Source organism: Trichechus manatus, unplaced genomic scaffold (assembly GCF_000243295.1).
Source record: "Trichechus manatus latirostris isolate Lorelei unplaced genomic scaffold, TriManLat1.0 scaffold00063, whole genome shotgun sequence".
Lineage (NCBI taxonomy): Eukaryota > Metazoa > Chordata > Mammalia > Sirenia > Trichechidae > Trichechus > Trichechus manatus.
Genome location: NW_004443999.1, coordinates 453,558 through 478,503, shown reverse-complemented (window position 1 = coordinate 478,503; position 24,946 = coordinate 453,558). Strand labels below are relative to the sequence as shown.

The following is a 24,946-nucleotide window of genomic DNA, read 5'->3' as shown; positions in this document are numbered from 1 at the left end:
GCACTGCTGAGTGGGTTCCAGCCACCAACCTTTAGGTTAGTAGTTGAGCGCAAACCGTTTGCCCTACCCAGGGACCTAACCCGGTAGGTAGTGATGTGCTATATTGTCTATGATGGCAGTTTTTGGAAGAAAGATCAGGGATAATCAAGGAAAAAATCACAAAGACACAATTTAATAGTGCTCCAAATTGCACATAGCAAATCTCAGTTAACCTGCTTCCTCTTCTTTAGGTCCAAAGACTGTAGGATCTGGAGCTGGAAAGCAATAGACTGGATGGTTCTACAGAATGTAGGGCTCAAAGTGTTATTTACAGATAGACTCATGAGGGACCAAAACTGATCTACTTTGGGTTCTGTATCCAAACACAGAGTTCAGGGGCTGGATCTCTGATTGGGTTCCAATACTTGTGTTGGGAATATATAGGAACAGAAAAAAAAATTACCACCAAGCCAGGGGAGCAGGCCTATTGAATACTTTGAATGAAGAGAGAAAGGAAGAGAAGGGGATGGTTGGTGCATCTCCTCCTTCTTAGGTGTCTGAATGTGATAAGAAGTGTGGCTGTTAGAGGTTGCAGAGTTATGTTGGGGGAAGAATTAAAACCACCAAGAGATGAAATTTGGCCCCTAAACAATTCCTCCAGGGAAACCCAATTAAAAACATAAAGTCTGAAGTAATGGGGAAGCCAAAGGAGCAGCTGTTTGGTGAGTGCCTCCTAGGGACTCAATTATTTAATCTTCAAAATAGTCCTCTTAGAAGGAAATGTATTTTGCTCATTTTTGCAGGTGAGAAAACTGAGACTCAAAAAGATTAAGTAACTTGCTCAAGGTCACACAGTTAATGTGTAGAGGCCAGAATTAAAGCCAGGCTGTAAGCCATTGTTCTTTAAGATATTAAACTATGATACTAGAAACTATAATTTGAAACATTACAGTAACAGAACTCTTCAGTGACTTTGAAAACACAAGGTAGTTAATTAAATCCTGTAGTTTAGGATGGTGATGTCCACTGTGGTAGCCACTAACACGCATGGCTTTTGAACACTTGAAAACTGCCTAGAGTCACATGTTTAAGTGATAATATGTTGGATATATTGGGTTAAATAAAGTATATTTGAAAATTAATTTCCCGTTTCTTTTTACTGTTTTTAATGTAGCTATTAGAAAATTTTAAATTACATATTGTTTTGCATTATATTTCTATTGTGCAGTACTGACTTTGGCATCACCTTGTTGTTAGAGAACCGCAGGTCATACTGGGTCCTTCCAAGACCAAAGGGCCCTGCGCAGGATGCCCCAAGCCTCAAAGGGCTTCCTGAGGCCCTAGCTACTGCTCATGCACATTTCCCACTCTTGCCAACCTTGTGGCACTCTTTTAGCCAAAATGTACCTCAGAACCTGACTCCCGTCCTGACAACCTGAGTCACTGTCCCTTCATGACCTTGGTGCTTGGTTTCTGTTCTACTAAATAATAATTTCTTTTATAAGGATCAGCACAAAGCTGGTTCCTATGAGGCAGAGGTTAAAGATGTCCCAAATGCCCAACTCTTCCAAACTGCTGTACCACTCCATCATCTCTAACAACTACTCCCCCTCCCCTTAGTACTCTCCCTCCCATCGTTGGAATTAGTAGTTCACTGCAGCATCTCACAGAGCTTACAAACTGTAAGGTCAGTGGTTTATTAGGGAAGTAACAGGGTACAACTCAGGATGAGAATCAACTCGAAAGTAACAGGAACAACTCATGACACAGTTCCTCAATCAGGACAGCGACTTGCCCTCAGCCACCGGGCCCTGCTGGTGGGCCTCCTACCTCTGGGCCCTGCTGGTCTTCTGGTTCTGTTGCCTTTGCCAGTATCACTCTTGTTACTGTTGCGCCGCCATCTGTCACTGTCTTCCGTGTTACAGCTCCTTCTTTCTCTCCGTGTCTCCCTTTAAGCCTAGCTAGGTGGCAAAACTGACCAATCCCCTCTTTAGGGTTCCATACACTTTATTTGCATGGTACCATTCCCACAATAATGTGCCATGCACATTATTTAAATAATTAGAAAGCTGTCCAATCCCCTTGGTGGGCCATAAGTACCTCATTTGCATAGTCCCACCAGTCATTTGGTGGGAGTTACAAAGACTGTGTCTAAACCAGAAATCAAACCTGTTGTCATCAAGTCAATTCTGACTCATAGCAACCCTATAGGACAGAGTAGAACTGCCCAATAGGGTTTCCAAGGAGCGGCTGGTGGATTTGAACTGCCAACCTTTTGGTTAGCAGCCGAGCTCTTAACCACTACACCACCAGGGCTTCAAACTATAACTAGAAGGGCCATATTAAGTAATTTACTGCACTGCATCTACTTATCCTATGGATCTACTGGGAGCCTGCTGTGTGTTCTGCCTAAGGTGCAGTCTTGTTTCTGCCCTGCCTTATTGTCACCAAGTCTGCTTTCATAAAATGCCATAAATATTGGAAAACAGTGTTTATTATTATTAATTAACTGGTTCTGTCAAGTCAGATTTGACTCACAGTCACCTTATGTGTAAAAGAGTGAAACATTGCCCAGACCTGTGCCATCTTCATGATCGTTGGTATGTTTGAGTCCATTATTGTGGCTGTGGTGTCAAATTCACCTCATTGAGGTTTCCCTCATTTTTCGTTGGCCCTCTACTTTACCAAATATGATGTCCTTTTCTAGTGATTGGTCTTTCCTGATGACTTGTCTAAAGTAATAGAGTCGAATTCTCACTATCCATGCTTCTAAGTAACATTCTGGTTGTATTTCTTCTAAAATTGATTTGTTCATTCTTCTGGCAGACCACAGTATAATCAACATTCTTTGCCAAAACCATAATTGGAACACATTAATTCTTCTTCTGTCTTCCTTTTTCATTATCCAGTTTTCCTGTGCATCTGAGGCTACTGAAAAGACCATGGCTTGGGTCAGATGCACCTTAGTCATCAACATGACATCTTTGCTTTTTTAAACATTAACAGGTCTTTTGCAGCACATTTGCCCAATGCAGTTCGTCGTTTGATTTCTTGACTGTTGCCTCCATAGACTTTGATTGTTGACCCAAGTAGAATAAAATCACTGACAACTTCAATTTATTCTTCATTTATTATGATGTTGTTTATTGGTCCAGTTGTGAGGATTTTTGTTTCCTTCATGTTCAGGTGTGATCCATACTGAAGGCTGAAGTCTTTGACCTCCGTAGGTGCTTCAAATCCTCTTCACTTTCGGCAAGCAAGGTTGTGTCATCTGCATATCACAGGTTGTTTAATGAGTCTTCCTCCAGTCCTGATGCCTCATTCTTCTTCGTATAATCAGTTGGCCAGGTAGTTGTCTTCCAGATTTCTTGACATAGACTAGTAAGCGCTTCCAGCATTGCATTTGTTGAAGCATCTCAATTGCTATTACTTCAATTCCTGGAGTCTTGTTTTTCCCCAACGTCTTCAGTGCAACTTAAATGTCTTCCTTCAGCATCAAGAGTTCTTGATCATATGTTACCTTCTGAAGTGGTTGAACATTGACCTATTCTTTTTGGTACAGTGACTCTATATAGACCTTTTATCTTCTTTTGATGCTTCCTACATTTAATTTTTAACCCATAGAATCTTTCAGTATTGCAACTTGAGGCTTGAATTTTCTGTTCTTTCAGCTTGAGAAATGTCAGTTGTGTTCTTTCCTGTTGGTTTTCTAACTCCAGGTGTTTTCACATTTCATCTTCTCCAGCTGCCCTTTGAAATCGGCTGTTCACCTCTTTTACTTTTTTATTTCTTCTGTTCACTTTCGCTTCTCTGCGCTTAAGAGCAAGTTTCAGAGTCTCTTATGACAAACATTTTGGTCTTTTCTGTCTTTTTAATGATCTTTCATTTGTTTCATGTATGATGTCTTTGATGTCATCCCACAATTCTTCTGGGTTTTTGGTCATTATTGTTCAATGTGTCAAATCTATTCTTGAGATGGTCTTTAAATTCAAGTGGGATGTATTCAAGGTCGTACTTTGGCTCTCATGGACTTGCTTTAATTTTCTTCAGCTTCAACTTGAACTTGCACATTAGTAATTGATGGTCTGCTTCACAGTTGGCCCCTGGCTTTGTCTTGATTAATGATATTGAACTTCTTTATTGCCTCTTTCCACAAGTGTAGTTGATTTGATTCCTGTGTAATCCATCCAGGAAGGTCCACATGTATAGTCATTGATTATGTTGAAAAAAAGCATTTCTGATGAATAAGTTGTTGGTCTTGCAGAATTCTATCATGCGATCTTCGGTGTTTCTATTTCTAAGGCTTTATTTTCCAACTACTGATCCCTCTTCTTTGTTTCCAACTTTTGCATTCCAATCACCAATAATTATCCATAAATCTTGATTGCATGTTCAGTCAATTTCAGACTGCAGCAGTTTGTAAACATCTTCAATTTCTTCATCTTTGGCATTTGTGGTTGGTCCATAAATTTGAATTCAAGTCATGTGTCTTAGGCTGGGTTCTCTAGAGAAGCAAAACCAGTGAAGCATATACATACATATTATTTGTGTATATATATGAGTTGGAATCTACTCGACGGCAATGGGTTTTATAAAGAAAGAGAGATTTATATCAAGGAAATGGCTTATGTGGTTGTAGAGGCTGGAAGGTCCCAAGTCCATGCGTCAGGCTGGAGGGTTCTCCGGACTCATGTAGCTGCAGGGGCTGGTGAACCCCAGATCGGCAGATCAGACAATAGGCCTCTGGCTCACAGGCTCCGGAGGCTGACAAATCCCAAGATCGACAGGTAAGCTGGTAGCTCAAGTCCCAAGAACCGGAGGTCAGATGGGGATCCAGAGCAAACAAAAGCCAGAGAGCTTTGCGAAAAAGTCCACATATATTATTAGATGCAGGCCATACCCCCAAGGAAGCTCCCTTTCAACTGACTGACTGCTCATAGTAGATCTCATTATGGAGGTGATTACATCATTACATCGCCAAACTACGTCATAACTGCCAAACCACTGAGAATCATGGCCCAGCCAAGTTGACACAGAACCTTAACTATCATATCATATTAACTGGTGTTCTTTGTAGATATATGGATATATTAACCCATCACTGAAAGCATTGTATTTCAGGATAGCTCTTAAAATATTCTTTTTGATGATGAATGCAATGGCATTCCTCTTCAATTTGTTGTTCCCAGCACAGGAGACCATATGATTGTTGGATTCGAAATAGTCAGTAGCAGTCCATTTCAGCTCACTCTTGTTGTTGTTAGGTGCCATCGAGTTGATTCTAACTCATAGCGGCCCCATGTGACAGAGCAGAACTGCCCCCTAGGGTTTGCTAGGCTGTAATCTTTACAGAAGCAGATCGCCAGGTCTTTGTCCCACAGAGCCACTGGGTGGGTTCAAACTGCCAACCTTTTGGTTAGCAGCGAGTGCTTAACCATCTGGCCACCAGGGCTTCTTTCAGCTCACTAATGCCTAGGATATTGATCATCATTTGTTCCATTTCATTTTTGATGACTTCCAATTTTACTTGATTCATACTTCGTACATTCCACATTCTAATTACTAATGGATGTTTGCTACTATTACTTCTCATTTTGATTTGTGCCACATTAGCAAATGAAGGTCACAAAGGCTTTACTCCATTTGCATCATTAAGGTTGACTGTATTTTTGAGGAGGTAGTTCTTCCCCAGTTGTATTTTGGGTGGCTTCCAACCTGAGCAGGCTCATCTTCCAGCACCCTATTGGACAATATTATGTTGTAATCCAGAGGGTTTTCAATGGCTAATTTTCAGAAGTAGGTTGCCAGGCCTTTCTTCCTAGTCTGTCTTAGTCTAGAAGCTCTGCTGAAGCCTGTCGACCATGGGTGGGCCTGCTGGTATTTGAAATACTGGTGGCATAGCTTCCAGTATCATACCAACATGCAAGCCACTACAGTACAACACACTGACAGGTGGGTGGTGGCAACTAGCTCTTGGCTCTAAATAATTCTGATATGGATTAGCCACTTCCCATGCTATAGCCTTCAACATCTTCTTCTGTTCCCTCCCTTCCTCAGGCCAGCCTTATCTTGTTCAACTAAGTCTAGGTACACATATATGTACCTTGGACTTTGAATCTTTTTATCAAGCAGTCTTCAAATGTTGGTTTTCTTTTCCCAGGAGACTGCTTTACTAAGAACTTCTGACCACCCAACACTTGTATTCCAGTAATACTGACAATGATGTTCTAAGTGTAAATTATTAGACCGACTCATGAGTTAAGAGTTTGGTTACCATGAATCAACTTCCCAGAGTTTAACTACTCACCTAAGGATGACTTGATAAAACCACTGCTGGTAATACAAAGCTGAAGACCATGGCTCTCATGGTGACCCCAGGTGGTTTGCATCAAGCCTACCCAGAAACATTGTTTCATTTATTCATTTGTTCATTCATTAGTATTGAGAATCTGGCTGTAGTAGACCTTATACTCAATGCTAGGAATACAGACCCAAAAAAACGTGGTCCACGTGATTTCATTGAAACTATCAATATGTATTCAAAATGGTGAATGCATTTCCAACTTTTGAGTGGTAGTTTGTGTAAAAATAATATGCTTATGGAAATTCAGATTACCCAACAATGTCAGGAACACAGCCCTTGCATTATACTTTGAGCACAATATAAATTGGAAAAAAAGTTCTATCACAAACTTTTTTCCTTTCCTTCTTCCCTTTTTATTTTTTTCCTTCCTTCCTTCTTTTTTAAGGGTTTTTCTTTTTTTTAATTGTCACAATCCTTTATACATTGTTGTTGTTAGTTGCCGTCAAGTTGATTTCGACTCATAGTGGCCCCATGTGTGCAGAGTAGAACTGCTCCATAGAGTTTTCAAGGCTGTGACCTTTCCGAAGCCGATCACCAGGCCTGTCTCCCAAGGCGCTGCTGGGTAGTTCAAACTGCCAACCTTACATCTGTTAGTCAAGTTCTTAACTGTTTGTGCCACTCAGGGACTCCTCTTTTTATATATATATATATATGTATATATATATACACACACACACACACACACACACAAACTGTATGCTTAGGTAGTGTCTTCTTTGAAAGTATTTTGTTGGTGGCTATTATCTTGAGAAACAGTGTGAGATAGAGAGTGACAAGAACAAGGTCAGGAACTAGAAGACCTCTAATTCTTTCTTTCTTTTTTTTTTTTTTTTTAATTGTTCTTTAGATGAAGGTTTACAGAACAGATAGTTTCTCATTAAACAGTTGGTACACATATTGTTTTATGACAATGGTTAACCCCACGACATGTCAACGCTGTCCCTTCTCAGCCTTGGGTTCCCTATTACCAGCTTTCCTGTCCCCTCCTGCCTTCTAGTCCTTGTTCCTGAACTGTTGTGCCCCATTAGTCTCATTTTGTTTTATGGGGCTGTCTAATCTTTGGCTGAAGTGTGAACCTCAGGAGTGACTTCATTCCTGAGCTAAAAGGATGTCCAGGGGCCATACTCTCGGGGTTTCTCCAGTCTCTGTGAGGCAAGACCTCTTAATTCTTGTTCTGTCCAGTTCTGCCCTAACTTTTTGAAGAACTTTGGGCAAATCATTTAATGTCTCTGGTCTTTAGTAGATAATCTCTAGAGTCCCATTCAACTCTCTAACTTTATAATTCTGTGAACTTTGACTCAAACAGCAATTTAGAAGTATCCAAGACTCTTTTGCTGACACGTTAGATATAGGCTCAGAGAATCAAACAAGCGACTCCTTAGGTATTTAAGCTGTTTTCAGTTGTAGCAGGATGTATTAGTTTCACATACCCCATTTTACTTAGTATGAGTATTGGTGGCGGTCATGATTAATTGAAAATGTATAATTGATTTGTGGTTTTGGTAATTCTTTATTTTCAGAGAGCCAAGCCTCCCAAAGGCCAAGGGGTAGAGCGACATCTGGAGAGAATCCAGCATAACCATGAGAAGCGTCAAGCTATTTTGACTTCCATTAAGACAAATGAGCGAAATCGCTTGAAAGTTGAGTGGGACCAACACAATGACCGCAAGTTTTTGGACAGCCTTGTGCAGGCAAGAATCAAGGATTCCATGCAAGGGTTTATCATCAACACTGAAGAAAGACGGAATAAGTAAGGCTCAAAACCTGATGACCCAGACTGTGAAACATTCCTAAAAACCACAAGTTGAGATAAACCAATCAAAAATCAAGTGAATTTTTATAGTAAGGATCATGACTGAGATATTTGTATTCCTACCAGATCAACGTTGTTAGCTGTCATCAAGTCAGCCCCCAACTCATGATGACCCCATGCACAATGGAATGAAATGCTGCCTAGTCCTGCGCCACTGCTATGATCAGCTGTGGATTGGACCATTGTGATCCATTAGGTTTTCATTGGCTGATCTTCAGAAGTAGATTGCCAGGCCTTTCTACCTACTCCATCTTAGTCTGTAAGCTCCACTGAAACCTGTTCAGTATCACAGCAATACGTAAGCCTCCACTGACAGATGGGTGGTAGCTCTGTTTGAGGTACTTTGGCCAGGAGTCAAACCCACATCTCCCACATGGAAGGCAAGAATTCTACCACTGAACCAACAATGCCCCGTACAAAATCAATAGCTATTGCTTTTTAATATTTTTACTGGTGATAACTGGTATTTTGATGGAAAACAGAAGTATTTTTTTTTAATATTTTGTTATTTTAATTAAAATCTGTTCATTTTGCTATTGTTGAATATATACATTTCACCTTATCTATACATGATCGAATAAAATATGACTCAGATCAGGCACTTCATTGCTTTAAATGGCAACTAGTCTTATTTAATGTATGACTAAAAGGCATCTTTTTTTCTTACAAAATTTATGATTAGACATAGCTGAGATTGCCTATAACAAAATAAAGATCAGTTAGTAAAATGGGGCACATGGCATCACAGTTTTAATTTCTTTTTTTTTTGTCTTTTTTTTCTTCAGGCTACGTGAACTTTTAGCATCAGAAGAAAATGAGTATTTTACTGAAATGCAATCGAAAGAAGAAACAATTGAGGTAAAAAAAGATAGAATGAGAGAGAAAGCCAGATTATTAAAAGAGAAGAAAGAAAAAGAGAAACAGATTTTTGTGGCTGAAAAGCTAGATCAGCAATTCAGGTAATGGAGTCAGAAAAACACTCATAATGTCTGACATGGAGTTGGTGTATTAAAAAATAATTAGGAATGCTAATTTACAGTAAATTATAGCCTTAAGAGGGCGTGCATAGTAGTTGTACCTTTACGTCTTAGTATTCAGTGACATACATGTTACTGAATAATGCAGATACTGCATTTGTCGTACTCTATCTAGTGTTCTGTGCTTGCCTCCCAATTAGAATGAAAGTACCAAGTGAGATTCTGTTACTGAATTCTGGGTGTTGGCCTCATCCTCGCTCTTGGCAGGAAGTTCTTTTAAAACTATGTTCTATAGAGTCTTTGTAGAATTGGGCTCTCCTCTCCTACTGCTGTGTTCCCTACCTATACCTGCTGAACTTGTGCTTGCTTGGTTCCCTGTTCTTTATCTTTGCCTAGGATTCTTATCCTTGGGATCTGATCACCTAGATCCTGATCCATTTTTTGACCAAGGCCCATGGTGATCCTCAGATTTCAGATCCCTGGTCTTCAGTGTGCTCAGTGCAGTCCTGTGGTTGCCTCCATCAGCTGTTCATCTTGATTGTTCCATCCTGGGATACCTGAGTCTATGCCATGATTTCAACCCTTACAGAGGAAAGATTTTTATTGAAGGACCCAAGGGTGATCCTCTGAAATGATCCTCTATAGTGTTACATCATTGTCTTAGTTATCTAGTGCTGTTATAACAGAAATACCGTAAGTGGGTGGCTTTTATGAACAGAAATTTATTTTCTCACAGTTTAGTTTAGTCCATCTTGGTCTGGAAGCTCCATTGAAACCTGTGTGGCATCATAGTAACTCACAAGTCTGCACTGACAGATGGGTGGTGGCTGTGCTTGAGGTACACTGGCTGGGAATCGAACCTGGGTTTCCTGCATGGAAGTCAAGACAGCCACTGAACCACTTCTGGCCCCATTAATCATCTAGACTCCCGTGAACCCTCATAATAGAGACCGGAAGGAGAAGAAATAAGCTATTGCCGTGAGCCGTGGATATAAGTTGCAGCTGCAGCTGCTAACAGAGTAAATTTAGACTGCTATAACTGGAGGGAATGGGAAGTTTCAGGGTTTGGGGAGCTGCTGGAGGAGGACAGTGAAGATAGCAGAGTATTAATGCCATAGAGCCAAAAGGGATTTTCCACTCTCCTCATCTTGCAGATAGGTTAAGTGAGTTCCACAGATATTAACTTGGCTAAGGTCTCCAGGCTTGTAGTGGCCAAGATAGGGTTAGACTTGGATTTTCCAGGTGGGCAATCCCCACTGGCTCATGGGGGAGAAGATGCTGTGAGGGGCAAAGAGGACACAAGCAAAGTCAATCGCAATGGACCATTCATGTATTTTCCACTCCCTAGTAAATGTTTCTCAACACAGTAAAAAAAAATAAAGAATTGTTCCTTAGTGGTTTGTGCTCTTAAAATATTTATGAATCTGGTAACATTGTACAGATTTCACACAGCATTTTACATAACTCTTAGAATTTTTGAAGAAATGGTTATATTCTATAGTAATGTGATTCATCTGAAAATTGTTTTCAGTGTTTTTAATGCAACACTGCCAACTCTTTAATACAGTGCAGCAAACATAGCTCTGAGTAATTCAGTATGAGAGTGAAGGGCCAGGGTGAATTTGTGACTACAGGTGCTGTCCCCTAACAGTATGTGTTGTAAATTGTAACCCCTGTACTTGTGGTTATAATCCCATTTGGGAATGGGTTTTCTTTGTTATGTTAAGAGGCTATATCACTATGGGCTGTGTTTTAAGCCAGTTGCCTTTTAGATGTAAAAAGAGCAGATTAGGACAGAGAAGCAAGCAGAGTTGGCAGAAAATAGATGCCATGCCACATGAAGATCACCCAGGAGCCAAGGAACAAGGACCTTCCCCCAAAGCTGACAGAGAGAGAAAGCCTTCCTCCAGAGCTGGCGCCCTGAGTTCAGACTTCTAGCCTCCTAAACTGTAACAAAATAAATTTCTGTTTGTTAAAGCCACCCACTTTTGGTATTTCTGTTATTGCAACACTTGATAACTAAGACAGATGCTGTATCACACTCCATTGCTGAAAGTATAGTTGAGACTTCAATACATATTAAAGCAAAACGAAATTTCTCTACCTCTTCTTCATACTTCTTCTCGTCTTCCTCCTCCTTCTTCTCCTCCTCCTTTTACTTCTTTTTGTATTCCGTTTTGTGTGAATAGACCACAACTTATTTTTCTATTCTCCAGGTGATGGGCATTTCGGTTATTTCCAGTTTGGGACTCTCACAAATATAGCTGCTATGAACGTTATTGTACATGTCCTTTGGTGGACATATGCATTTCTTTTATTAGGTATATTCAGTGGCATACCTGGAATATTTGTCAGATATCTTAAATATTTGACGTTTGAAAAAGGAAGTGGAACATTTTTAGTGCTCCAAGTTTTCTGTAAACGACAAAAATCATTTTCAGTATTAATTATGAAATGAAACTAATAAGAAAAGACAACCAGTAAATTTTTTTTAAATTTTGAAATAACTGTAGATTCACAGGAAGTTTCAAAGATAGTACCCTTCGCCCAGGTTCCCCCAATGGTTATGTCTTACACAACTATAGTACAGTTTCAAAACAAGGAGATTGATAGTGGTACAGAGTGTGTATATAGTCTATGCCATTTTATCACGTGTGTAGATCTGTGGTAGGTCCCCAGGTGGCACAAACAGTTTGTGCTCTAACCTAAAGGTTGGCAGTTCAAGCCTACCCACCCAGCTTGGCGATCTGCTTCTATAAAGGTTACAGCCAAGAAAACACTACTCTGTAACATAGGGGGTGGCCAGGAATTAGAATTGACTCGACAGTAAGTTTTTTTTTTTTTTTTTTGTCTTGATAGATTTGTGTAACCACCCTTGTGATCAAGATACAGAACTATTGCATTACCACAAAGATCTCCCTTGTGCTCTCCCTTTCTAGTCTCACTCATCACTCTCACTCCATTATTCCTAACTCCTGGCAACCATTAATCTCTTATCTATCTCCATAATTTGGTCTTTTGAAGAATTTTATATAAATGGAATCATAGAGTAGGTGATATTTTGAGATTGGCTTTTTTTTACTCAGTGTAATGCCCTTGAGGTCTGTCCAAGCTGTGTGTATCAGTAGTTTGTTCCTTTTTATTGCTGAGTAGTAGTCCATGTTGTGGATATGCTACAGTTTGTTTAAACCATTATTGAAGGACATTTTAGTTGTTTGTTTCTAATTTTTGGTTATTATAAAGAAATCTGATACGAACATTTAGGTAGAGGTTTTTGTGTGAACATAAGGTTTCATTTCTCGGAGATAATTGCCACATGCTGTTGCTGGGATATATGTGCCCTGTGAGGATTGTATTTTAAAATAAGCAGAGAAATGCTCAGGTTCATCATGCATAAACTCAGTTTATTGCAAGGTTGTCCCGGCACAGCACACAGGCAAGACCTCAGGACATTAGAGACTAGAGAATCAGAGTCAAATATTAGTCCAATATTTAAAGTCCAAATCTTCAGCCTTCATGTGTTTACCTTTAACAAGCGGTCTCGGGATGCAAGCTTTAGCAGCGGTGAGTCCTTGACAGAGGTCCCTCAATGCTAGGGTTCAAGGTTGGTGGCGGTGAGGCAAGGCTGTCTCTGGCAGAGCCTCCGGTTGCATGCGGTCTTTGGAGAACTCAAGAGACAGACCAGTGTGGAGTTTAGTTGCCTGTGACTTGCTCTCCATGAAGGGGAGAAAGGCTGGGGTTTTATGTGACCAGTCCCTCTGGTCTTGCCTGATAAGGGTCTGTGGGGATGCCTGACTCACATGGTATCAGAGTAACCTGTGTCATAGGTCCATAATCAGGAGTGCATATTTGGAGTGTCTTAACATAGATAAACTAAAGGCTATGTCACACCTTATTAGAGCAAAGCAGCTATTTTACAATGAGGTAGCTGGTTGTAATAGTAGAATTTATACAAAATGACAGAGAAGTTTACTTGTCTGTTTTAAAACTTAACCTAAATGTCTAAGTCACACATTACATGTTTCATACATATGTAATTCGTGATCACTTGTGATCATTACATTATAAGCATACATTACAATATGCTAAGTGTGTGTTTTAGGAGCCTTGGTGGCACAGTGGTTAAGCGCACAGCTGCTAACTGAGAGGTTGGTGGTTTGAACCCACAGCCACTCCTGGGGAGAAAGATGTGGCAGTCTGCGTCTGTAAAGATTACAGCCTTAGAAACCCTATGGGGCAGTTCTTCTCTGTCCTATAGGGTCACTATGAGTCTGAATTTCGATGGCAATGGGTTTGGTTTGGTTTATGTTTAGTTTTTTAAGAAACTGCCAAACTGTTTTCCAGAGTAGCTGGACCATTTTATATTCCTACCAGCGATGTATGAGAGACCCAGTTTCTCCTCATCCTCACCGACATTTGATATTGTCACTATTTTTTTTTTTTATTTTAGCTGTTCTAATAGGTGTGTAATGATATCTCATCATGGTCTTCATTGGTATTTCCCTAACAGCTGGTGATTGGAACATCCTTTCATGTGCTTATTTGCCATATGTCTATCTTCTATGGTGAACTCTTTGTGTGTTTTGCCCATTTTCTGGTTAGGCTGTCTGTTCTATAGCTATTGAGTTTTGAGAGTTCTTCATATATTCTGGATATAAGTCCTTTGTCAGATATGTGGTTTTCTCTCCCAGTCGTTAGCTTGTCTTTTTATCCCCTTAACAGGGTCTTTCACAGATCAAAAGATTTTCATTTTGATGAAGTCCAATGAATCAGTTTTTTTGTTTCATTGACCATGCTTTTGGTATATTTGACATTTCCTGTTAAATGCCCTGTATTTATATACAATTAATGACTGGACCCCAGTTTAATGTAGGCATTTTTTTGTTTTGTTTTAGAGTGTTTTCATTAAACAAATGCTCTAGCATGTGTAGTCAGAACACTTGAAGGTAGTCTGGTCTCTGTCAATTACTGGCAGAGATGATATCACGAAGTATCCAAGAACCTAACTCCAGAGCCAGACTGCTGGGGCTTGAGTCCCAGCACTACATCTGAGCTTATGTGACCTTAGGTAAGATGCATAGATGTTCTGTGCCTCCATTTCCTCATCTGTAAGATCGAGTCAGTGGCACCCGACAACCACAGCAAACTGGGGATAATCATAATAAAAATGAACTTGCAGTAATATTCTTTGCAACATTGGTTGTTATGAAGATCACTAGTGTTCATACATGTAAAGTGCTCAGAATAGAGCCTGGCAGATAATAAGCACTCACTAACTGTTGCTAACGTTACCTCTACTAGCTGTGTGGCTTGGGAAGACACTTAGGCTCCCTGAGTCTCATTTGCTTTAATCCTAAAAGGAGGAGAAGACCTGCTGCTCCATCCGAGTTATATGGCACTTGTAAGGATCAAATAAGATTTTATATGTGAAAGTATCTTATAAGCTGTAAATCTCTCACAAATATAAAATTTTCCCCTTATCAATGATTATTATCATTAGAATAGGCCTATAGATAGAGTAACACCTAATTTTATTTTCTCACAAAAAATTCACCAACCTTTTCATGGCTTCTTATGCTTTCTGGTAAAAGTGAGCATCCCTGAATCAGGAGTTCCCAAGGTTGAGTGAATAGGTGAATCATTAGGGTATAGGAAGAAAATTATTAGGTGCCATCGAGTCAATTTTGACTCATAGTGACTCCATGTGACAGAGCAGAACTGCCACATAGGGTTTGCTAGGCTGTAATCTTTATGGGAGCAGTAGGAAGAAAATATTTGATGTTTTTTTTTTTATCTCCTCACTTTTAAATTTTTATTTTTGCAACATTTCATAATGTATATGATATAGTAATAAAAAACAAAAAAACCTGTTGCCATCAAGTCAATTCCAACTCATACGAACCCTGTAGGACAGAGTAGAACTGCCCCATAGGGTTTTCAAGGCTGTAATCTTTATGGAAGCAGACTGCCACATCTTTCTCCTGAGGAGCCTCTGGTGGGTTCGAACCTCTGACCTTTCAGTTAGCAGTCAGGAGCTTAACCACTGCATCACTAGGGATCCTTAGTAATAATAATAATTACCATTTATTGAACCTCTATTATCTGCCAGGTATTTACGTACATTATCTCTGATCCCTACCAGAACCTTGGAAGACTGTTATTTTACAGACAAGGAAACAGGCTCAGATAGGTTGAGATTTTGTTCCAGGGTCACACAGGAAATGGCAAAACTAGGATTCAAAACCTGCTGAACCTGACTTCCTTGCCTGTGTCTTGTGTGTGACATCATGGTGTCTGCCTACTTGTTGCTCCCTCAGATGTTTCCTGTGCTCAGATGGTGCACATTCCAGGTCTTTCATTTTTCTCATTTCAGCGTGTGACTGTGCAGATATGTGCCTAAATAGAGCAGTGCCTCATGAAAGGCTGGGGTTTGCCCTTTTTTTCCCCCTTTAATTAATTTAAATTCCCTTTCCAGGGAACGCTGCGAAGAGCTCCGTGTTGAATTGTTCGGTAGCCACCAGAAGAAGGTGTGTGAAGAGCGGAAAGCACAGATAGCATTTAATGAGGAGAGGAAGAGGCAGAAGCTGGTGGAAGAGCAGATGTTCTCAAAGCTCTGGGAGGAAGATCGGTTGGCCAAGGAGCAGCGAGAAGCCCAAGCAGCGAGGAGGCAGAGAGAGCTGGTAGAGGACACGCGCCTGGGGTTGAATGCCCAGATCACCGCCATCCAGGCGCAACAGCGGGCGGCGCAGCAGCTGAAGGAAGAGGAGCGGCGCCTAGTGGTGGGCCTTTCAAACATTTGTTATGGGATCATGGGGTCAGCACTCATGGACATAGTTTGTAGCCTGACTGCCATATTTTTTTCTGCTGTCTCTACTCCCTGTTTTTACGTTTTAAAACAAATCCCAGACATGATGTCATTTCCCCCTAAAATACATCTCAAGTATGCATCTCAGTAACAACGTAAATAAGGGCATTTTCTTAATGCAATTGTTAGACCTAAAAAAAATTAATAGTAGTTTTTTTTATCATCTAAAATCAGCATCACATTTCCATCATTGTCTAAATTATTTTATATTCAGATCAGGATCGAAACATGGTATTATGTCTTACAAGTCTCTTTTAGGAAGTTATTAGGTGCCATCAAGTCAATTTTTGACTCATAGCAACCTCATGTAACAGAGCAGAACTGCCTCATAGGGTTTTCTAGGGTGTAATATTTTTTAAAATTTTTTTGTTGTTGTGTTGAGAATATACACAGCAGAACATACACCAATTCAACAATTTCTACATGTACAATTAGTCACATCGAGTACACTCTTCGAGTTGTGCAACCATTCTCACCCTCCTTTTCTGAGTTGTTTGTCCCCCATTAACATAAACTCACTGACCCCTAAGCTAGGCTGTCATGTTTACAGGAGCAGATTGCCAGGTCTTTCTCCTGCAGAGCCAATGGGTGGGTTCCAACCACCAACCTTTTGGTTTGCAGCTAAGTGCTTAACTGTTCTTTTTTGGTTTATTCATAAAAGAAGGAACTCTGGTGGCGCAGTGGTCAAAGTGCTCGACTGCTAACCAAAAGATTGTCAGTTCGAACCCACCAGTCAATCTGTGGGACAAAGATGCGGCAGTCTGCTTCCCTAAAAGATTTACAGCCTTGGAAACTATGGGGCATTTCTATTCTGTCGTATAGGGTCACTATGAGTCAGAATTGACTCGACGGCAGTGGGTTGGGTTGCTTTTTTTTTTGGTTTTGGAAATCTGTATGGAAGCGGACTGCCACATCTTTCCCCCATGGAGCGGCTGGTGAGTTCAAACAGCCATCCTTTCAGCTAGCAGCCTAGCGCTTTAACCACTGCACCACCAGGACTCCTGATGTCAGCACAACAGGTATAAAATCAGAAGTGTCCTGGACAAACTAAGACATATGATCAACTACTTCTAAGTCTCTTTTAATCTTGAACAGTTCTCCTCCATCCCACCCCCACCTGTTTCATACTCTGGATTTGGCTAATTGCTTCCTCCTGGTGTAGTCACCTTTTTTAAAAGAATGCAGTCTGCTGTCCCAGTGGCTTTCATGTTTGATGCCCGTTGCTTTTCCTTAGATACTGCAGAGCCCTTTCACTTATATGATCTCATTTGATCCTCACAATTCAATGAAGATTTACTGCCCCCGGCATTAATGGAAAAGTCTAGCATATAACTTCCCTCTCACAGAGCAGTAATCGTGGCTCTTCTGAGTCTCAGTTAAATCAAGTCATATAGGGAAGCATGTCCCATCCTTGCTATTGCTAAGTCATCTATTCCAGCTGCTGGGCAAGTACTGTGCCTCCCGAGAGGGCTCAGCCGCCTCTGGTAGGAGGACCGATGCCCACGTTTACACCATACCCAGATTTTCTACCAAACTCACGATGCCAAAGGCCAAGAGCACTGGTGCCCCAGTTAAAACTGCCTGGTTGGCCAAGGAACTTAGCCAGCCAGGAGGGTCAAAAAGAAGAAAATGGAAGGGGTGGCAGAATATTTTTAAAGAAAAAAAAATGCTTCAAATTTAATTTTGTATATGTAGCTTAAGTGAACATTTCCATTTTTAAACTCTTAGTCCTGCTTAATAACGTATCCAAATCTAGATGTGTAGAAGTGCATAGAAGACTAAGTCTGGGAGGCCAGTACCCCAAAGTGTTGAGAGTGGTGGTGGGTGATGGGGACTAGGATAAACAGTTATCACTCTTTATGCTTGTCTGCAGTTTCTGAACTCTTCAAATATTTGTCACTTTATAATCACACACACACAAAAGCAATAGAGGAATTTTCACAAAGCCTTATTGCTGACTTAGCAATGAAAAGGCAGGTTTTATTGGTCTGTTTTAATAGCCCCTCTAAATCCAGATTGTGTGTTGGTGGATGTGTTTCCAAGAAACTCTTTATTCTCATCTCTTAAATGAAACTCATTAACCTACTTGTTTTATCTACCTGTACTGAGGCATTATCTTCGTTATTGTTCTACCTTAGGCAAGTGATAATGCACAGATTAAACTTGAGAATGAAAAGGAGAAGCTAAAGAAACAGAAGGCAAAGCAGGAAATTAGGACCGTTTTGCAAAAAGCCCTCCAAGAGAAGATAGAGCATATTCAGCAGGAATGCAGAGAGGAGCAGGACTTGAACATGAAGCTCGTGCAAAGGGCCCTTCAAGACTTACAGGAAGAGGCTGATAAAAAGAAACAGAAGAAGGTAAGATCTTTAAATTCACTTGATAAAAAGAAGTTAAGAAGAATAAGACATTTATTCAGTGCTGACTACGTGCTGAGTGAGATGCCTTTTTGAGTCATCAGTCTCGGGGGAGACAGCCGCAGGTACAGTGAACTGTCACAGTTCTCACAGTCCACAAACCAGCAACATCAGCATCATCAGGGAGAGTACCAGAAATATAGTTCGTGGCTCACTCCAGAATCAGAATCTCTTAATCTAAATATTGGCAGGGGTCAGAATTCTATGTTTTAACGAGCTGCTCCAAGTGATGCTGATGCTCATTAAAATTTGAGAACTGCCATTCCATAACATGGTGTCACAATGGGATCACATGAAATGGAGTGATTCAGGATGCCTGCAAGTTGAGGAAGACATCCCTGAGTAAGTGGCATTTGAGTTGAACCTTGAAGGATACGTATGTACAGTTTTGTCAGGCAGAGAGAGCAGGGAAAGGCATTCAGTCCTGTGTTTATTTAGCTGCCTGTTGCTTTGGAATTTATGTCGAACGTTTAAGAGTGTTGTGCTTTTCCTGTAGGTACTATTTCGTTTTAACATAAACTTTTTATGTTGCAGTAATTATAGATTCACATGCAATTATAAGAAATATTACAGAGATCCCATGTACCCTTTATACCCACTCCTCACTTACCAACATGTTAGCTTCCAAAGACCAGGTCGTTATTAGAAAATGGGCAATGAGAAAATGGGGGAAGACTGGGATGTGGGGATGCAGGGTGCCCCCTCATGCTCTTCCTTGCATCTCGGGGCTGGCAGGTGACAGGTCTGCTCCAACCCGCTCGTCCTTTTCACTCTTCCCCTCTTTCTCTTCCCTTGCTCCCAACTCCTCCCCTGCAGCCTCTCCGGCCTTCCTTCTACTCCCTCAATTTCCTCCTCCCTCTGCTCTCCAGCATGCCAGATCCAGAGCTAGTTGGAGCACAGGGGCTGGTGCTACAGCACAGCTCCATGGATCCAGGTGGGTTGGCCACACTGGAGGGACCTGATAGCAGCGGGCACACGCCCAGGGTGGGACTGCATAGGAGTGCTGACCTGGGGTCCAGGGTCCGTTCCTGTGTGGTCTCCCTATTCCCTGGAGCCAGCATGAGCCACTGGGAGCTGAGTCCTGGAAGCCCAGGGCACTTCCCCCCGTGGGCTGGGGCTAGTAAGGGAGGAGGTCTATTGGGGAAATGACACCAATCCTAGTGATGCCACTGCAGCCAGTGTTAGTCTTGCCTCGTACCTCGTTACTGCCAGACATACATGGCTAATGCACAAATAAGTCAAATAGTAGATTTCTTACTGCACTATTGTTGTAAATGCGAAGTGTCAGATAACAAGGTAGTCAGTAAGTGAGGAGCAGGTGTACTCAGTTTCTCCCAGTGATAACACTTTGCAAAATTATAGTACACTGTCACAACCAGAATATTGACATGGATACAGTCAAGATACAGAATATTCCATCACATTTCCGTCACCACGCGGATCCCTCAAGGTGCCCTTGTATAGCCACACACACTTCCATCCTGCCCTCCTCCCCTCCTAACCCCGATCACTCATCTGTTCTCTTTCTACAGTGTCAATTCAAGAATGTTACATAAATGGAGCCATACAGTATCTAATGTTTTCACAATGGCATTTTTCACTCAGCATAACTCTCTGGAGATTCATCCAGGTTGTTGCATGTATCACTAGTTGGTTTCTTTTAATTGCTGAGTGGTATTCCATGGTATGGATGTAGCACAGTTTGCTTAAACATTCACCTGTTGAAGAACATCTGGGTTGTTTCCAGTTTGGGGTTATTATGAGTAAAGCCACTGTAAACACTGGTGTACAGGTTTTTGTGTGAACACAAGTCTTCATTTCTCTAGGATAAATACCCCGAAGGGAAATTGCTAGGTGGTATGGTAGTTGCATATTTAATTTAAAAAAAAAAACAAAGACTGCCAAACTTTTTGAGAGTAGTTATAGTATTTTATATTACCACCAGCAATGTATGAATGATCTAGTTTGTCCACATCTTCACCAGCACTTGGCGTTAACTTTATTTTACTTTAGCCATTTGATAGGTGTGTAGTGATATCTCATTGTGACCTTAATTTGCATTTCCCTAATGGCTAATAATGTTGAACAACTTTTCGTGGGCTTATTTGCCATCTGTATGTCCTCTTCAGTGGAATATTTCTTCATGTCTTTTGCCCATTTTCTAACTGGATGTTTGGCTTTTTGCTGTTTTTTTTTTTTTTTTCCCTTGTTGCTTTCAACTGAAATTTTTTTAAGAGCTTTATTGAGATATAATATAGTGCAACCATTACCATGGTTAATTTTAGAATATTTCATAACCTCAAAAAAGAAACCCTGTACCCTTTAGCTATCACTTCTTGTAAATATGGTGGCATGGGCATCTGACCTCCTTTAACTTCACGAGGGGGAGAGAGAATCACCAACAGCATCAGCCCAATGCTGATCCTTATGAGGTGGAGGTCAAACATACCTCCACCCTTCAACCTTTTTACCAATTCTGACACCAGCTGCCCCTCCCATGGCACTCTCTACTTCTCTGCTGGGTTCAATAATTCATTCCAGTGACCACACAGAACTCACAGACAATACTGAAAATCATGGGGTTCATGAGAGAAGTAACAGATTACAATTCAGAATCGGGAACAACTCAGGATACAGTTCTTTAGTCTGGACATTTTTTTCTCAGCCATGCCCACAGGCAGGGCTCTCTCTTGTCTTCAGCCCCTCACCTGGCCTCTGCCCTGCTTGGGCAAGTGTTACAAACCTCTTTAGCTCTGCTAATAAGTGCCTGGGGGCACCCCACTCCACCAGTAAGCCTTGGCCCAAAGGCACCCAGCTCTCCAGTTCCGTGGGTCGGTAAGCCTAGCTCTGCTGACAAGTGCCCAGAGGCACCCTACTCTGCTAGCAAGCCTCCTGCCTGAAGGTGCTCAGTTCTCTTGCTCCCTGCATCAGTGAGTCTAGTTCCGCGGACCAAAAGGTCGGCAATTCGAATCCACCAGCTGCTTCTTGGAAACCATATGGGACAGTTCTACTGTGTCCTACAGTGTCGCTGTGAGTTGGAATCGACTCAACAACTTTTTTTTTTTTATGGTAGCTCTATGTTTAAGCTTTTGAGGAACTTCCAGACTGTTTGCCAAAGTGGATGCACCATTTTCCATTCTAACTAGCAATGTATGAGAGTTCTGATTTCTCCACATCCTTGCCAAAATGTGTTATCTCTCTTTTTGATTCCAGCCATCCTAGAGGGTGTGAAGTGGTATCTCATTGTGGTTTTAATTTGTATCTCTTAATGACTAATGATATGGAGCATCTTTTCTTGTGCTTACTAGTCCTTTGTATATCTTTCTTGGAGAAATGTCTATTCAAATCCTTTGCCCATTTTAAAATTGGGTTATATGTTTTTTTATTATTGAGTTGTAAGAGTTCCTTAAATATTATATATACAAGTTCCCTATCAGATACAGGAGTCTTGGTGGTGCAGTGGTTAAGAGCTTAGCTGCTAAACCAAAAGGTTGGCAGTTCAAATCCACCAACCTCTCCTTGGAAACCCTATGGGGCAGTTCTACTGTGTCCTATAGGGTCGCTATGAGTCAGAATTGACTCGATGGCAAGCAGGTTTGTGTTTGTTTTTTTTTTGGTTATCAGATATATGATTTGCAGATATTTTCTCCCATCCTATCTTGGTTATCCAGTGCTGCTATAACAGAAATGACACTAGTGGGTGGCTTTAACAAACCAAAATTTATTTTCTCACAGTTCAGGAGGCTAGAAGTCCGAATTCAGGTTGCCAGCTCTAGGGGAGGGCTTTCTCTCTGCAGGATCTGGAGGAAGGTCCTTGTCTCTCCTGAACTTCTGCTCTTGGGCAGTTTTCATGTGGCTTGCCACCTCTCTTCCCCCGCCTCTCTTTGCTGGCTTCCACTTAATCTCTTTTATATCTCAAAAGAGATTGACTCAAAATACACACTATACTAATCCTGTCTGTTAACATAACAAAGACAGCCCATTCCCAATGGGATTATAACCACAGGCATAGAAGTTAGGATTTACAACACATGTTTTTTAGTGACACAGTTCAATCCATAACATGTCCTATGGATTGTCTTTTCACTTTCTTGATGGTGTCCTTGAAGCATCCCTTCAACTATCACCTTTTTTTGATGAAGTCCATTTTATCTCTTTTTTCTTTTTAATTTATTTTATTTTTTGTTGTTATTGATCTTTTTTCTTTTGTTGCTTATGCTTTTGGTGTCATAGCTAAGAAACCAATGCCTATTCCTACGTCATGAAGATGTATTCCTATATTTTCTTCTTATAGTTTTATAGTTCTAGCTCTTACACTCAGGTCTTTGTTGTATTTTGAGGTAGTTTTTGTATATGGTATGAGGGAAGGGTACAACTTTATTCCTTTGCATGTAGATATCTAGTTATTCCAGCACAATTTGTTGAAGAGGCCATTTTTTCCCCATTGAATTGTCTTGACATTCTTGTCAATAATTAATTAACAGTAAATGTAAGAGTTTATTTCTGGACTCTCAATTCTATTCCATTGGTCTATATGTCTTTTCTTATACCAGTGCCACATATCTATATGTCTCGATTACTATAGTTTTCTCCACCCCCGCCCCCATCATATTGTCATATTTATTCACAAGGTACCAGCCTGGTTCAGGGAAGTAATAAGGTTGAACTCAGAGCAGGAAGACCTGAAAACTGCTTCTTAATACTGTTCTGTATTCATTCCAAGTTGCCAACAATAAATCCTATATAACAAGTGCACTTGGGGAACCCATTCAAATTACAAATCCAAGCCTTCTTCTATTCCTGCTCTGCTTCTTAAGCAGCAAAATATAGAGGAAGATGTAATAGAACACTATGTGTTTGTTTGCATGTTTTTTTTTTTAAATTTTTTATTGTGCTTTAGATGAAAGTTTACAGAGCAAATTAGCTTCCCACTTGATAGTTTGTATGATAAGTGTTCCATGACATTGGTTGCATTCCCTTCAATGTGTTAGCACTCTGCACTCTCCCCATTTCTGCCCTGGGTTCCCCATTTCTTTTGTCTGGATTTTCTACCCCTTCCTGCCTTTTGGGCAAATGTTGTCCTTTTGATCTCATATAATTGATTGTTCTAAGGAACCCCTTCCTCTTGGGTGTTATTGTTTACCTTATGGGCCTCTCTTTTGTTTGGCTGAAAGGTGATCTCTGAGAATGGCTTCAGTTCCAGCTCAGAAGGGTGTCTTAAGGACATAGTCTCAGGAGTTCCTCCAGTCTCTGTCAGACCAGTAAGTCTGGTCTTTTTTGTGAATTTGATTTTTTGTTCTACATTTTTCTCCCGCTCTATCCGGGACCCTCTGTTGTGATCCCAGTCAGAGCAGTTGGTAGTGGTAGCCGGGCACCATCTAGTTCTGGTCTTTTGTATATCCTGCAACCTTGCGGAACTCATTTATTAGTTCTAATGGTTTTTTAGTGAATTCCTTAGCTCATTCTTCTTTTTGATGCTCACATTGTCCCATCATAGGCCAGTGGATGTGCCTTTAAGTTGGCTGTTATGTCTTCTTGATACTACTCAGTAGTCTTTGATAGATTTTTTTTTTTTTACATTCTGGCACAATAAGATATCCCAGGTTAATCTTATACATTTTCTGTCCCAGACTTGGAACTAGTCATTTCCCTAAAGATTCCTGGTTTTAGTTGGAAATGATGTTTAACAAAAACTACAACCTGGGTGTTAGATGAACTCATTGCTATTGGATCATTGCTGCTTCTAGAGCTTTTTCATTATCCTTCCATTGTTTCTTTCTGAAAATATATGTACATGTATATTTATAAATGTACATATGTGTACGTGTATATATATATATATATGCATATACACATCCACTTATATATTTGTATCTCCCCCTTCTTTCACAAACGGCAGCATGATGTATAGACTCTTCTTGCTTTTTTCATTTAACAGTGTAGCCCAGATGAGGTGTCTTCACAGGAGTGTATAGAGTTCCTCCTCATTCCTTGCAGAGCTGCATAGTGTGGCATTTTGAGGAGTGTCATATACCATAGTTTATTCATCCAGTCATCTCCCGATGGGCACTTAGATTGTTTCCAGTCTTTTGCTATTATAAATTAGGAAGGTACACTTTATCATCCTAATTTTACAGACCACTGTAGTAGCCTCCCAGCTTCTCTCTCACACAGCCTATTCTCTACACAGCAGCCAGAGTAACATGTATCATATTATTTCCCTCTCTCACACAGCCTGTTCTCTACACAGCAGCCAAAGTAGCATGTATCATATTATTTCACTCTATTCCTCAAGCCTGAAGATTTAATATCACTCTTAGAATAAAATGTGAAGTCCTTACTGTGACCTCCAAGGCCTCATCTCCTCTCCCTCTCTGACTGTTCCTCATCTCCCCTCCAGCTCTGCCTGCCTCCTTGCAGTTCCTCAAATGCATCACACATGTTCCCCTCAGGGCCTCTCACCTCCCTTCCCCTCTGCTTGAGATGCTCTTCCCCTAGAGACCTGCAGGGCCACATCTCCAGGGCAGCCTGGCA

General features: G+C 40.8%; 1 protein-coding gene across 1 annotated transcript in view; it reads left to right on the top strand.

The window, feature by feature from the left end:
* The window catches only part of CFAP53 (cilia and flagella associated protein 53), a 34,613-nt gene that overhangs the window by 944 nt on the left and 8,723 nt on the right, over positions 1 to 24,946 (top strand). The window contains exons 2-6 of the mRNA XM_004379292.2: positions 7,864 to 8,093; positions 8,942 to 9,115; positions 15,609 to 15,912; positions 18,137 to 18,355; positions 19,229 to 19,346. Of these exons, the coding sequence (XP_004379349.1) occupies positions 7,864 to 8,093; positions 8,942 to 9,115; positions 15,609 to 15,912; positions 18,137 to 18,355; positions 19,229 to 19,346 (1,045 nt within the window). The remainder of the gene's footprint in view (positions 1 to 7,863; positions 8,094 to 8,941; positions 9,116 to 15,608; positions 15,913 to 18,136; positions 18,356 to 19,228; positions 19,347 to 24,946) is intronic.